At 34.3% G+C, this 16019-nt stretch overlaps 1 protein-coding gene across 7 annotated transcripts in view; it reads right to left on the minus strand.

The window, feature by feature from the left end:
* ATP8A1 (ATPase phospholipid transporting 8A1) overlaps nt 1-16019 on the minus strand; it is a 216589-nt gene that overhangs the window by 126615 nt on the left and 73955 nt on the right. For all 7 annotated transcript variants that reach the window (XM_039845110.1, XM_039845109.1, XM_039845108.1 and 4 more), the window contains 2 exons: nt 12511-12588; nt 11488-11576 (listed from right to left, as the gene is read on the minus strand). In XM_039845110.1, the coding sequence (XP_039701044.1) occupies nt 11488-11576; nt 12511-12588 (167 nt within the window). The remainder of the gene's footprint in view (nt 1-11487; nt 11577-12510; nt 12589-16019) is intronic.

Consider the following 16019-nt stretch of genomic DNA (forward strand, 5'->3'; position numbering starts at 1 on the left):
ATGCATTTATAGCAAATAACACTAGATATTCAATTGCAATATTTACATGGACACATCTCACCCTCCATTCACCAATGAAGACTTCCACAACAGATAAACGCTACGTAAGAACTCTTCTTCCAGAAAGTAGCTTCCCTTCCAAAAAAATAAAAACCATAAACAACTCATCTGCTAATCACAGAGCCTGAGTTGGATAATTCAGGCATGGAGCTCTCACTGCCCCTCTCCAAAATCTTACAAAATGTTCACTGTTAGTAAAAGTAAACAGATAAAACTAGAAAGCTCATGTCATTTCAAAATAAGAACCAACTGCATTAAAAGTAAAATACTTTAAACTGCCAGTAGACAAAACTACACGAACTGCAAACTGCTCGCAAATAAAAATTCAAGGTGACATCATTTTGTCAAAATTTTTTATAGAAATTTTCTAGAGGCACTTTGCTCACAAAGGGACAAAAAAAAAAATTAGTTTTTCAAGAAGCTGTAAGGCAGGGAATGTAACATTAAGGTAAGGAGAACAACGGGCAGGTAGCCCACAACGTCTTCGAATTTGCAGCTTTTTGCAGGTTGATTTAAAAGCTATGATTTATAGAAATGATTATTTCCTGATCATACAAAAATGAAGAATTCTCATAGCAATAAAAATTAACAGACAATTCAGAGTGTATATGGCTTAATTGGTATTAGCTATTTTCATATTTAACAGTACGGACTATGACATTTTGTAAAATTCAAAATTCATGTCAACATGAGGATCATCAGAAAAAAAAGTTGGGTCCATACTTTTCACCTTAAACTAAAATAAACTCCAGATGGATGAACAATTTAATAAAAGTACTAGAGATATGGGAAAATTTTTACAATAATAGGAGAGGAGTGGAAAAGGCCTAAGTGTCATACATAATTGAGAAAACAAATAGATAAATCTGACTGCATAAGCTGAAACATTTCTGCAGAGCAAAAACTACTGCAAAGTTAAAAGCCAAATGACCAATTGGGAAAAATGATTTTTGATTCATATATAGAAAGTTAATTTCCATAAAATAATAAGAACTCACAGAAATCCATAAGAAAACAATGAAGTGTAACAAAGAGCAAAGGATATAAACACGTGGTTCATAGAGAAGGAAAAACGATTGGCTTTAAATATAAATCCAACCTTATCCCATAATGAAATTAAATTTATCAATTTGACAGAAATAAAGTTTGACAATTGTATGCTGTTGTGATTATGGAAAAGGTTAAATCAGAGAATGAAACTGGTTCAGCTTCTAAAAAAGGCAATTGAGCAATTTCTAACCACATTTAAAATGCACATTTCCTTAATCCAGTAATTCCAGTTCTAGGAATTTATATCAGTTATCTATCTACCTGGTGCAAAATGCTGTATGTACAAATTCATTCATTACAGCTAATTTTTAATAGCAAATGATTAGAAATAACTCAAGTTCTATCAAGGATATTGCTTTTAAAAATGTGGTACATCCATGTAACAGACTACTATACAAAAAACAGTTGTTCTTCATGGAATATGAACAAATCTCAAAGCAGCACTGTCAAAAGAAAAGGTGGTACAAAACCGTGTGGTATGCTTCATTTTCTGTAACAGTATGAGTGAAAAAATATATGCATCTATAGATCTGAAAGGATACACTTGAAATTGGAGAATAGGAGGCTTTAAGACAGGAAAGGGAAGAAATCTTCTCTTTACACATTATGAATTTGTAATATGCATTATAAACTTAAAAAATAAATCAAATTTAAATTAAAAATTAAAAACAAGAACAAAATCCATCTCAGCTACCTGAAATATATACACACCCTGTATACAAACTAAATGTACACATTACACACATATACACACTATATACATGTACACACAAAGAAGACAAAAGGCAGTGTGATTGTAGAGCATCGTTTTTTGAAAGGGTCTGCATCTCCTGCTTTTAAATGGTGCTATTGGTTCCAAATCAAAATTCCTTAGAGGGTAACTTAATTTTTAAAAATACATTTGTCATTTAGAGTCAGGTCCAGTCAAGTTCAAGAATACAAACAAGTGACTGAATCCAATGATATATTTGTTGGATACTGGTTTTAACCAAAGTAATGAGACTTGTTTTTCTCATGTGGCTCATAGTATTTCCATAGGCAATTATAAAAGAGGAGTTCCAAAACATTCTCTGAAACAGCTGCCTCATTGGAATAAATAAATTACCTGTCAAATTGACTGCTTTGAAGACTAACACTAATTTGGATGCGATATATCTCATTACTACACAGTCACATCTGGAAGAATTTTTTAGGAGAGCCTAGCTGTTATAGCAGAATAAAGAAATACTACTCATTCCATATGTAATTATATACCAGAATGAAATGAGAAAATAAATAAGACCAGAAAATAGTACTATCCACTAATATTATGATAACATTAAAAATCACAGTGAAATGAGTAAGCACAGAACACTTTAAGGTAATCCTTCTGGGGGATCACCCTCACTAGCATTAACTTAAAAAAAAAAACCTATCAGAAAAAATAATGTGAACTATATTAAATGGTTAAGAAAAACAAAAATGTTATCTGGAATTTGCTTCAAAATAATAGTGAGGGGAAGGTACAGATTAATAGAAATTGGTATTGAGTACATACTATTGGAGTGGATTGTACATTTGTCTTTTGTTTATACTTGAAATTTTCAATAATAAACATTACAAAAAATGGTCATGGAAATGTATAGTTTTGGAAAATAACCATATCTCAGGGCTACATGAGTGCTGAGAATAAGATTTTTTTCCTTCAATGATAGATTTTTAATAGAATTAATCTGTAAGGTTATATGTTAACTTATGGTACTTGGCAACAACAAAAGACTATATCAACTTTGGTGTAAGTGGCTACTGGTTGGGAAATAATTTTATTTCTGTAAACTATTTATAATAATATATTTGCATAGAGCTACAGCCATTATACAATTATCTTTAATGTCGAGAGAGTATGTTTGAAAGGTTTACTATGTTACAGGTTTGCCTTCGAATTCAACTAAACGTAAAATAACCTATATACATTTGTGTTAAATATTATAAGCTTTTTTAACTTGACATTTTTGTGGTGAATACGGTTCAAGTAGGACAGTAAAATATATGTAGGCCACAGGTTTTATATTTGGAAGTCAATGAATGTCACATTGAAAAGTGAAGCTGCTGACAGATAGGAATGAACTTTCAGATTTTGGACATACAGCCATCACATGCTCTAGTTTACCCCTGAAGTCCACAGCATGATGTGGTCAGGGCCTGGAGCATAGGATTCAATCAGGATCACATTTTTGATACTGGTTTCATCGGCAACACAAAACCAACTGGATGAGGTTGGAGGATGCCAGCTTTATGAATGTGCAAAATTGTCTCCCCTTTCCCCCATGCTAACTTTTCTCACATCTGCTCTTGCTACTTTAACACTAGAAAGAAACAAAGAAAAAATAAAATGACTGTGAACAGTGAATTTGCGCTCTAAAATCAGATATTCTCCAAAGTTCTTTAAAGTCTCTAGGATGTACAGTGAGCAGCACTAACTTTGTAACCAGGCCAAGCGAGGTTTTAACTCTGACTCCCATATTTACTGGTTGTATACTTTGGCGCAAGTTACTTATTAGCTTTTTTGTCTAAATTTCACCAACTTTAAAATAGTCATGTCAATTACAACTCCTCAAATATGTCATGAGGATTAAGTGAGAGACACTAGAGCTAACACTCTCTGTGAGCTTACTCTGTCCAAATACTATTTTAAGCTCTTTCAAAACAGAACTCAATATCTACAACCTCTCTATGATGTCCACATTTTAACACATGAGGACAGGCAGGCAGAGAGATTAGGTAACTTGTTCAAGGCCACCAGGAGAATTAGGATATGTATTTGGGTGGTCAGAATTCAAAGTCTGCATCCTTGACCACTGCTTAGGACCCAGGACACGACAGAAGCTCAATATGATCTGTTCCTTCATCTTCGCAGGCCTACAGGTAACGATTTGATAAGATAGGGAATCCAAGCATATACTTAAATAAAGCTCACTATATTATAATAGGGGCAAAAGCTTTTCCTAATGTTTATTTTTTAAAATATCATTAATATCTAAGTTTATTAAGTAGAATTGTACAATTTATGAAGAAGCTGGCATTTTTTCATTTGGACTTAACTCATTTAGAATATCAAGTTTTCCAAAAGGGTGTTTTACAAAAGGAAATCATTAAACTAGTTAAAATAACATCCTCTTTCTAACAATGATAAAAGTCATGAAACACCTCTATTAAAAGTAGGATATTTTAAATGACCTGAATAAACAGTTTTTAACACTTCCATTTAATCTTAATAAAAATATGATAAATGTAATTTCCTTCTCTTAAGAACGAATGAGTTATATTAGAAAAATGTGTATTAATTCTACATTAATGAACAGTTTAAAATTAGCAAAATTATCTTAATGACATAGAAAAACACGTAAAGAGATACAATAAAAATTTTAACTATTTATAAAAAAGAATTTTAACTATATTCTTAAGAGATTAAATGTAAGGAAATATGTCTACCCCATTAAACTTGAATTATTCATAAACAGTAAGATGCTTTGGCACATTTAAAAAAATATTGAAGATCATTCAGTTGAGTGTAGGTGTTGAAATGCATGACACTCCAAGCAATGACCTTAAATGTGATGAACCATCAGTTATCCCATGAACCATACAACCGCCTCTGTCATTAACTCTAGGTATCATTAAGTTTACTGCAAATTGTTACCGAATATCCACTTTACTGAAATAAAATCCAAATTGAAAAATATAAAGTTATTGGACTTCCATGCATATTGGAAATATGGCTTAATCATAAAACACATATGTAACCTGACAATAAAAACATAACCAGTTATCGAGCCACAGTGTTTTCTATAATTACCAGCATTAAAAGAACCTGTTTCCTCAAATTCCACTTGCCACCAAATCATGATGAATTATAAAAATATCAAAATAAACATACTATTCTAAATGAAAATGTAAATCTATAGAGGTGGGATTTTACAGTAAAACAAACAAAACCCTCCAAAAGTATTGAAATTATTAAACCTATAAAATTCCATCTTTAATAATTCTAAAATTAATATATTCCAGTTAACTCTAGCCCTTGGTAGCATAGTCTTTCAACCTTTGTCCCAGACATTTCATTAAAAAAATGTTCATTTTCTAGCTCTCAAAGAGATTCAGCAAATTAATGAAAAGAAATGTAAAGGAAATTTCCACTGGTTGGGTGTGCTTCAGTAGCATCTTTTTGTAGCTCTGTAGAGTACGTACATAGTGGCAGAAGGTGGCAGTGCTGAGCTAAATAACATAAAGCTTCTGGAGCTATAACTGAAATCTTAGGTAGTCCACAGCTCAGGAACCCCAAGTTGATCATTACAGACTTTATTATAGATACACAATGTAAAATTGACCAGCCTAACCTTTAAACTAAATATTTATAAAATTATGAAAGGTTATTCAATAGGAAATCAAGGACATTAAATGAATTTCAACATCTATCTCCGTTATAGCATTGTTACCCTCCCTGATCAGCAATGCCTTTTTTCAAAATTAGTGAATGTGTCTAACAAAACAAGAAAACATACACCTTTTGAAGGAATCAGTGAGACAGAAAGGTCTGTGCAGCTTACCATTCATCAGGGGAGCAGCCATAATCCTCAGGTTCAGGGACATGGCTTCAGAAAGCAAGAGGAGGGACAAAGAGAGGAAAATAATCACAGAAAGGCTGGAAACTGAAAAGCATGAATAAGGGAAGTACTAAAAGATGGATCTTGGAAAGTTAGTAAAACAAAATTTTAGTTGATTCTGAAAGAATAGCAGTTAGTATATAAATAGAATGATGATTTACGGTAACTAAGCAGGCTTACAAAGTTATAGAATTACTGGAAGGCCAACTTGCTTCTTTCCCATCAAGTTTACTGACATCATGCAGACTTCAGTATTCAGGAGGAAATGTTTAAAATTAATAGTTTAAAAACAAGCTAAAGCCAATGGAAAATTAATCACACATTACATAGTCAGAACAAAGTTTTTTTAACAAAACAAACATGCTAATAATGCCTAGGAACAAACTATCACAGAGATACAATTTGTCAAATACATTTTAGAAGTAAATTTGACTACCATGAGGTCATGGTCCTTTAAGCAGGTATATTAAAGTAAAAATTAATTACATTTCTATAATTAAATGGAACCACATTTTAAGATTAACTGATATTTAAAAGTTTTCACTTAAACCATAATTCAGTTATTAAACTATTTGTCATCTCTAATAGAAAACATGTTCATCAATACCTGAATTTCATTCATTAGCTCATGTGAGCACTAAGAAAGTTTGATTGATGTACAGCTTTCATTTTAACCAGTCATATAGTCATCAGAAGTGGCCCATAATATACAAAAGAGCAGATTTTCTTCTAGGTATACATGTATATATTCATTAAATTTATTTTTTATTGTTCATTTTTTTCCCAACTTTACTGAGATATAATTGACATATAACATTGTGTACGTTTAAGGTGTACAATGTGCTGATTTGATATATGTATATACTGCAAAATGATTACCACCTTAGTGTTTGCTAACACTTCCATCATATCACAAAATTATCATTTCTTTTTTGTGGTGAAAATGTTTAAGATCTACTCTCTTAGCAAGGAGAGTAGATTTTCTTATTTTCCATTTCTTTCATTATATATGTCCATTCAATATTTTTCCTTTAAATGGACTATATTAGATATAGGTAAATTTTTTAAAAATGCAAGTTCAATAAAAATGTATTTTTAACAATACAATACGAATGTTATTTTTAACAAATGTACAATTAACTTTCTTGCGATCCTTTAACTCTCTACGTGATCACCCCTGTTGTCTTTACTCTTCTACCAAAATGGCCATGATATGGGCCTCATCATTCCAAGGCATGTTTTCTAGCTCCAAAGCACTGAACTGCCTCCAGTGCAGGATCCACTATCTTCACTCCAATCACTATGGTGGTACCCTCCTTTACTCACTATTCTATCTCCTATCAAAGGACTTTTGTAGTTACCTGAGAGGAAGGGCTAAGCAAGCCCCCTGTGGGCTGGACTCCCAGAAAAGGAGAGGGCCTACTGCAGAGCCTGAGGTGATTAATTCTGACCAACCTCAAGGACTGGACTCCAGCCTCCAGACTGTACCTGAGGGGGTGGGGGAACCAGTTCTGCCAAGTTGCACTGGTGTAGACAGACCTCGATCTCACACACCAAGAGAGAGGGCAGTGCTTCTCAATATGCAGCTTAAAAACTGCAGAGCTCAAGGTTCGGGGTCCCTCTCCCCCAGTCTGGTCCAGCCCTTGCAGATGCTGAGTGCTATTCGCTATTCAGTGTGAGAGAAGCAGGCCACCCACACACTAGCTACTAATCCTGTCTGCATGGGTTTCCCAGTAATCCTTGCTCAAGCAGCTCTGGTGTGTATGTGCTGTCTGGTTATTTGCCTTTGTTTGCATGTCGGTGCTGTTATATCTGCTTGGTAAGTTCTTCACTTAATCAAACTCATTCTTAGATCTGAGCTCAAATATCATTTTTCTCGAGAAGCAGTTCCTGACCTCTCTAATTAGATCAACCCCCAATCACAGACTCACACAGACCTTTGTACTGTGTTAGGATTTTATATTTGCCTGAATAACTACTTAATTAACATCTATTAACCACCAATTAGAATATCAACTTTAGAGGGGTGGGAACCATGTGAACTTTTAATGATCTTTACAGTCCATCATCTAACAAAGTGCCACATACATAGAAGGAGATAAACATTTGTTGAGGACCATGCATAAACTAATGGTGTTTATCCACCAGTTTTACCACCAGTCTTGGTGAGTAATAAGATAAATTTGTTGGTTATAATCTAGATTTGAGGCTAAGTTTTATGGTAATTGTGAGTTTTCTCATGGTGAATCTCTTCTTGGTGTTAAAGAAGTAGCCGATTCTTTCAGCAAACACATTGTTAAAGAAAATATTGTCAAGTAAAGTAGTCATATACAAAGATTGCTTTTAAGAACATTCATTTTTCACTTAAAGGAAACCTGAAATATTTTTAATCCTGATTAAATGACTTGCCTACACAAAAAGCACTGTTTAGTTTGCTTAATATAATTTTTTTAACTTTAAATATTGTACTGTGTTAGCCTCACCTAGCTCATCAGGTCATTCGAATAGTAAGGTCTAAATTGACAAAGATGGTACTTAGGATGGTAGACTAGAATATTCACTATATTAAGAATCCTAGCCACTGAATATAAAAGCCTCCTTACTTATTCCTGGCATTCAAGTAACTGTGATAAAACTGACTTATTCCCTAGAAGAAGCAATTTGTTAAAATCATACTTTAATTGTTTATCGGTAGCATATCTAGTTTATAATAAGTTAAATTTACAAATGACAGCCCAATGCATTTACATTTTACTAAAAATGATCTACTAAAACAATCTAATAAATTTAAGTATGATGGCATCTCTGGTACAAAGTTTATCTTCATAAAGTAATCATCATCAGTAAGTATGTGCAAATCTTTTTATTTCATGGCCTATCATAAATCCAATTTGGGGCAGATGTTACATGAAATGAGAGAAAATTTACCAAGACTAAATTCTGAAGCATTGTTTTAAGTGTTAAATATTATCTTCTTACAAACCTATGAAATACATAGAACTAGGCAAAGATGATAATATCAAGAGACTTCAAGTCTTGTCCTTCAAACTGATAAAAGCCAAGAGAACTCACCTTTAACTCTATCTAGAGGAAAAGCCGGCTTTATCTTATTTCTTTAAAATGCTGAAAAAGTACCAGCTGTGAAATTATAGCCCCAAAGGCATTTGCTAGTATATGAAAGCTTGTGTTATTCACCTTTGTTTTGCCACTTCCTAGGGGGATAAACACCAAGCTTTCTTCTACTGGAGCTATAAGTGCAACTAGGAATAGTTCCTCAAATTAAACACGTGTTAAACACTGCTATGGGCAAATGGGATAGTTAAAGCCTGTTATCTCCCTGTCTGGATTCCTATTAACTCAAGAGTGCCCAGAGGAAATTCCCACAGAGAAGTGGTTGACAGTAATTACTTTTTCCTGTGGAGTCTAGCAGACTTAAGTAACAGAAATGTATTGCCTATTGTCATCACCTGAGCAGTATGAAGTCTCATAGCTTCCCCCCAAGACTTCATATATTAACGTTACAATGCTGACATTCTGTAGCTGACATTTCATCCATTCATCTGGATGTCTGGAGGAGAGAATGTCTATAAAAACTCAGTCAAGGGATCCTAAAAGCATATACACAATGTATACATGATTATTGGAAGGAGTTTAACAACTAGCTTTAATTAAACAAGACTTCTGGTATTCTTGAAAACATGACACAGCATCCAGAGAAGAAACATATTTATTTATATATTTAAATGCTGCAAACAAAGGAACACCTGTTTGTTTTTTTAATTTTCTAAATATGTTAGAATTTCATATCTGAGAAAAAGCCTTAAAGATCATCTAGTCTCACCATCCTCATTTTAAAGGGTTTGGAATATTTGAAAGGAATTGTCTAAGATCACATGGTGAATTAATGCCAAAGCTACCACAAGAACTCATGTCTTATGACTACACTTCAGTATTAAGAGAGGTTATTTTCCCAAGAGGAAATCTGTTTCACTAGAAATTGAATTTAAATGAGGACAATTCTTAACCCCTAATACTACCTTAATATTCATGTCTTGAACCCACTTTATCATAATACAGTTGTTAATATCACCAAAAGATGCAGGAAGAATACAGCTCTTTAGAGGTCCTGCCTAAAAGTATTTAAGGACTTGCTCCAAGACTAAGAAAAAATCTGATAAAATGCAGAAAGAAAGAGCACCTAGTTAGCATTACAATTTCCTGTTCTGAGAAGTTCACAATCAATAATTATTAATTTGAAGAACTTGCGTATTCAATTGGAAATTGAACAAAATAAAAAAAAAGATGTCAATTATTAAAATAGATCACTCTAAAAATTACATTTATGAATGCAGAATTTTTGTAAAAACAAACATCACCATAAACCTGTCAAAACTATAATACGACAAACTTTAGAATCACGACAGGCCTTTCCTTCTCTAATCTGGGATAACTGTGGGTTGAATATACACGATGTCAAAAAGTGTGGCTGTATCTCTCCTACTCCAGTAGGTGAGGCCTGTACCAACTTCGGGGTTGGAGCAAGGACAGGCTCTTTTGTCTAAGGGAATTAGGAGATCCTCAGATAACAAAGGAAGATGCACTCGGCACTCTGTCCTGGAAATAGTAAGAGTGCCTCTCACATTTAACAGCCTGTTTTGATCAAATGTCTTTTTAGCTTCGTTTACACATAGTTCGAAGCCATTTTTAGTTACACTGTCTGTTAATTCAAAGAAAAGAACGAGGATATCTGTCTCCATCTATTTCTCTTTTTAAACACTGAGTACAGGAATAACTATACACTTTTAGAATTTTTTTTTTAACAAATAGTTACTTGTAATTTTAACTAAGGTATTCTCAAAGTTTAATATATTATTTTTATACTAGTTTAGTGCCTGGATATGGAGTATGAGTGAGGAAGAGTGGATACAGGCCAGAAAACCCAAAGGCAAGCACCTTTGCTTGTATGGTTAAGAGACTGATATTTACCAGTCTCATCTGCAGATAAAGAGAGTTGGAAAATTTGGTAATAGGCCAATGTCAGTCAACCAGGAGGGTGTTTCACTTTTTGATCATGTCTTTTTAGGGAAGGCAGAAATTTTCTCACATTACCCTACAAAGTATTTCACAAAAAAGTCTTCTGAACAGTTCAGGCAGGCATACCTGGATGTAAGAAATAAATGAGTGCTCAACAGCATATTCTTTAGGACAGTAATAGCCTGATTAAATTTTTTGATGATACTCAATATCTCCTGGATTTCACAGTTTCATGTCCCTACTTCCATCCCATCATCAGAATTTAAATTGTTCTGTGACTGCAAAGAGGAAAGATGATAAAAGATGAAAACGAATCAAAGGGATAATTATCAGAGAAACAACGTTTTAAATTGAAAAGTGCCGAAGGACAGACTGCATGTTCTTATCACATGCAAACTATACTCTAACTTAATGGCAATGTAGAGGGAAGTGTATTTGTACCTTATTACCAGAGCCAAATAGAGACCTCTGGCAGCTATAAACACTGAAATATTAGTTAGAGTCCCCAGCTCACAGGTAATTCCAAATGAAAAACAATACCTAAATATAAAACATGACAGATAAATGTATGCTGAAATTAAAACTGCTGCTTTCTAGATTAAAAAAATAATCTCCCCTAAAAGAACTCTCAAAATGTATCAAACTGTTAACACTAATTAAATGTGTATTTCATATTTTAATTAAAGGGAAAGAAACTCACCCATAAGCAACTCCAGCAATGGTGCACTTCTTAAACTGCATTACATTGCATGTCAGAGTACCAGTTTTGTCAGAAAATATGTATTTTACCTAAAAAAAAGTTTAAAATTTCTCATTAAATTTTCAGAAGTCATTTTATTCTAGTCTCTTACAAAAGGGGAAAAAATCTTTTTATCAGTTTTGTTACATTGTAGGGGTACAATGAATGCTATTAAATGAATACTTTCTGCACATTAAGGAATACGTTCATCTACATTTTTTACTGTTTTAGCAATGAATCATTTCATATGTGAACACTGAAGACTATCAAGATATTAGAAAAACTAGTCATATAGAAATCTGCCTTAATATGGTCTGAATTTCCACTAGAAAGTGCCATTACTGCTACTTAACATTTATGGAGCACTAAAACATCTATTGGCATTTCTCCACATAACAAACAATTATAAAATTGGCAGTAGCTTCTGTGATTAACTTCATACAACATCTGAACTGGTAAGAAAAAGGATAATTCTGGTCTAAATGTTATTTGAAGAATAAGAGAAAATGGCAATGGTACAAAAAAGAATCCTTCCTCAGCTAGTATGTATAAATAGATTATAAATATACACATGTATGTGAATATTGTATGAATTATAAATCTAAAATTCCTGTTTGACTACTGCTGTATTTTGACTACATAACTCCATTGATCAATTGAACATTCCCTTTCTGGTCAAAAGCTATCAACAATTTTAATACCGTGAGTTTTTAACTCAAAAAGAGCGAATACTTCACTACTGGTCAGATTATATACTGAAAGACATCCCTCAGTGCAATAATTATCTGAGAGCAAAATAAGCTTTTAATAATGTTAAAACTTCAATCACTAAAAATAAAAATTGATAGTTATATACTAATGTACTTATGCTAATAATGCAAATAAAAATTAGGAGTTGTCAATTCATACAAAGTTGCCTCATATGGCAGAAATTATAACAAATCCGGCTTCCACTTTAATGCCTCAACAAGAAATTTCATTTACCTGGCCAAGTTCTTCATTCAGATTAGATGTTCGAGCCATAGCAGCAGTGTCTGTGGGTTCATAGTGCATGTCGAGATCCTTTGAAAAATAAATAAATCATTGACTACAACTGATAATAAGAAATTGAGTGAAATTTTCTTTTAAATGCTGAGCTACGAATGTAACCACTGTCATTTACCATCCCTAAACCATCTCAGTTGATTTCCTGAAAAACATTCAATATAGGATATTATATTTCACAGTAAGGGCAGAACTGTATAATAGTTAGAGCATGGCTTTGGAATGAGGTGATTTTGGTTTACCAAATTCCAGCATTTCCTAGATATGGGACCTATTATAAGGATTAACTAAGATTATCTATGTAAAGTGCTTCTGACACAATGTAAGTGCTTAATGTGAGCTAAAACAACAGCAACTAAATATTGCTCAAATAGTTAAAACTTCAAGGCAGAAAAGAATGGCGTAGATGATAGAGGCTCTGTTCATCCCTCTGGTGACCAAATCAAAGTTGTGACAGAAACAAGAAGCAAACAGCAAGAAAAATTGCCTGGGATCTAGATGAACAAGTCATACAATTAAGGAGAGAACTAAGAAATCACCCTGCAATGGCAGAAGGTGCAATGGGGCGAGGACGTGAGGCTGTCCAGTCTGGAGCGGCTCAGTGGGACAGAGTCCATAGCAGCTGGCAGCTGCAGACACCTCTTACAGGGTCTGTGGCCCCAAGTGAACTTTGACTGTGACAGACCTGCTCGCTCTGAGCACCAGCACTGGTTTGGCTGTGCAGAGGGCACTAGGGACTTATAGGGGGACACTGAGTTGTTGGAGTGAGGGCTCAGGTGAGACTCTTTCTGTACAGAAGTGTTGGCAGTATCCATTGCTCCTCTGTCGAGCCTGCTCCCCTCCCAGTGCTCAGACTCAATGCCACCATAGCAGAGACATCATCAAACTGGATAATAGAGGTCACTCCGCCCAGAGGATTCCCTGAAACTCCACCTCCCTCAACTTGTGGCCCCACCCAAGCCAAATCCAGGTGTGTCCTTGCTTAGTCAGGTGCCTCTTGCTGAGCAGCACCTAGAATCACTCTGGTGGGAGTTGGCCTCAGTTGCTGGTGTAGCTTTTTGAGGCAACTGTAAGCACAGCATCTGTGGATTGCTTGCTGAATCTTAACAGGTAGCCCCAGGGGAGCACAGGCTGGGGCTAACTATTGCCTGCAGCTGAACCCCTTTCAGGACTGTGCCACTGGACACCTACCACACAAAGCCACACTAATAAGACTAGGAGACTTAAGAGCTTTACTTAGTGCATAGAAACAGACACAGAAAAGCAGCCAAAATGGGAAGACAAAGAAGCAAATACCATATAAGAGAACAGAACAGAGATCCAGAAATAATGGAGTCAAGCAATCTAACAGATGCAGAGTTCAAAATGTTGGTTATAAAGATGCTCAATGAACTTATGAAAAGTGTAGATAAATTCAGTGGGAACTTCAACAAAGAGATTACAAAAACATAAAAATGGAAATGGAAATTATAAAAGGGAATCAGTCAAAAATGAAGAACACATTATCTGAGATGAGAAGTATATTAAATGGAAGAAACAGAGTGAACAAAGAAGAGGATCAAATGACCTATATAGAGGATAGGAAAGCCAAGGACACTCAATCAGAATGACAAGAAAAAAGAAACCAAGAATATAATAATAATTTAGGGAGCCTCTGGGACACTATTAAATGTAAAAATATCCATGTCATAGGGTACTGGAAAAAAAACAAGATGTTGAAGAGCTAGTTGAAGAAATAATGATGGAAAACTTCCCTAACCTAGCAAAGGAAATAAACATAAAACCACAGGAAGCTCAGAGAGTCCCAAAAACCAGGAACCCAAAGGGCCCACACCAAGACATATTATAATTAAAATGCCAAAGGTTAAATACAAAGAGAGAATCTTAAAAGCAGCAAGAGAAGATCAGTTAGTTACCTACAAGGGAGCACCCATAAGACTGGCAGCTTATTTCTTAAAAGAAATTATGCAGGACAGAAGGGCTTGACACAAAATATTCGATGTGATGAAAGCCCAGGATCTACAACCAAGAATACTTTAGCCAGCAAAGCTATCATTTATTTTTATTTTTATTTATTTTTTTTATGGTGACATTGGTTAACGAAACCCGATGTTTCAGCTGTGCATTTTAAGAGTAAGGCATATATATATTAACATTGTGTGTTCGTCTCCCATAGTTAGATTTCTTTCTGTCACCATATATTTGACCCCTTTTACCCCATCTACTTCTCTCCCCCCTCCCCCTTTCCCCTACACTCTGGTGCAAAGCTATCATTTAGAGCTGAAGGACAGATAAAGAGCTTCCCACACAAAAATAAGCTAAAAGAATTTATCATCACCAAGCCAGTATTACAAGAAATGTTGGAGGAATTTCTTTAAGAAGAAAAAAACATGTATCAAAAACAGGAATAAAGAATGGTAATAACTACATTCCTATCAGCAAGTACCTCAAATGGAAAAGAATTAAGTGCTCCAACCAAAAGAGAGAGTGGCTGAATGGATGAGAAAACCAGACCCCTACATATGCTGCCTACAAGAGACTCACTTCAGATTAAAAGACACACACAGACTAAAAGGAAAGGGACGGAAAAAGATATTGCCCTGATGGACCTAGAGGGTATTGCAATGAATGATCAGATAGAGAAAAACAAATATCGCATGATTTCATGTACATCTGGGATCTAAAGAACAAAATCGACAACAACAAAAGCGGAAATAAACTCATAGATATAGAGAATATTTTGAGGCATACTAGATGAGAGAGTAGTCGCGGGGGACAAAACAAAGACAAAGTGGTTAAGAGGTACAAAATGGATAGTTACAGAATAGACATGGAGATGTAGAGTATAGCATGGTTAATAATGTTGTAATAAATATGTAAGGGGGAAACAGGGTACTAGATTTAATGAGGTGATTATTGCGAGTTATGTGATTTCTGATCACTATGCTATACAACTGAAATTGGCATATTATTGTATGCCAACTATAATTTTAAAAACCCTATTGAATTGTAAAATGTAAATAAAAGCAGCTAATTGTCTATTATATTTCAATAAAGACAGGGAAAAAAAAGCATAAAAAAAAAAAAGTTCAAATCTCTAGAAAAATTACCTAAGGGATTCTACCTGGTTGTACTCTTTTGGCCAAGTTTCTTAGACTGTATGTACCTGAAAGCAAAATGGGTGCATTCTCAAAATCCAAACAAAAATGTATAGTTTTTGTACCAGTTTGTACTTGTTTTGTACCAGAGTCATGAAGTTTGACTATCGATACTTTAAAAATTAACATTTTCTATAGTAGAACATTTTATTGACATTTCAAATGAAGAGGCCAAATCTGATCACTTCTCCATCTGTATTTCAGGGTGATCAATACCAGTTGAGGAATAGGCTGTTGAGTTGCAGGCGCCGTGTTTTAAGAGGGATATTAAATAACTAGGCAATGTTCAGA

Source organism: Pteropus medius, unplaced genomic scaffold, assembly GCF_902729225.1.
Source record: "Pteropus medius unplaced genomic scaffold, Ma_sr-lr_union100, whole genome shotgun sequence".
In the NCBI taxonomy this organism is placed as follows: domain Eukaryota; kingdom Metazoa; phylum Chordata; class Mammalia; order Chiroptera; family Pteropodidae; genus Pteropus; species Pteropus medius.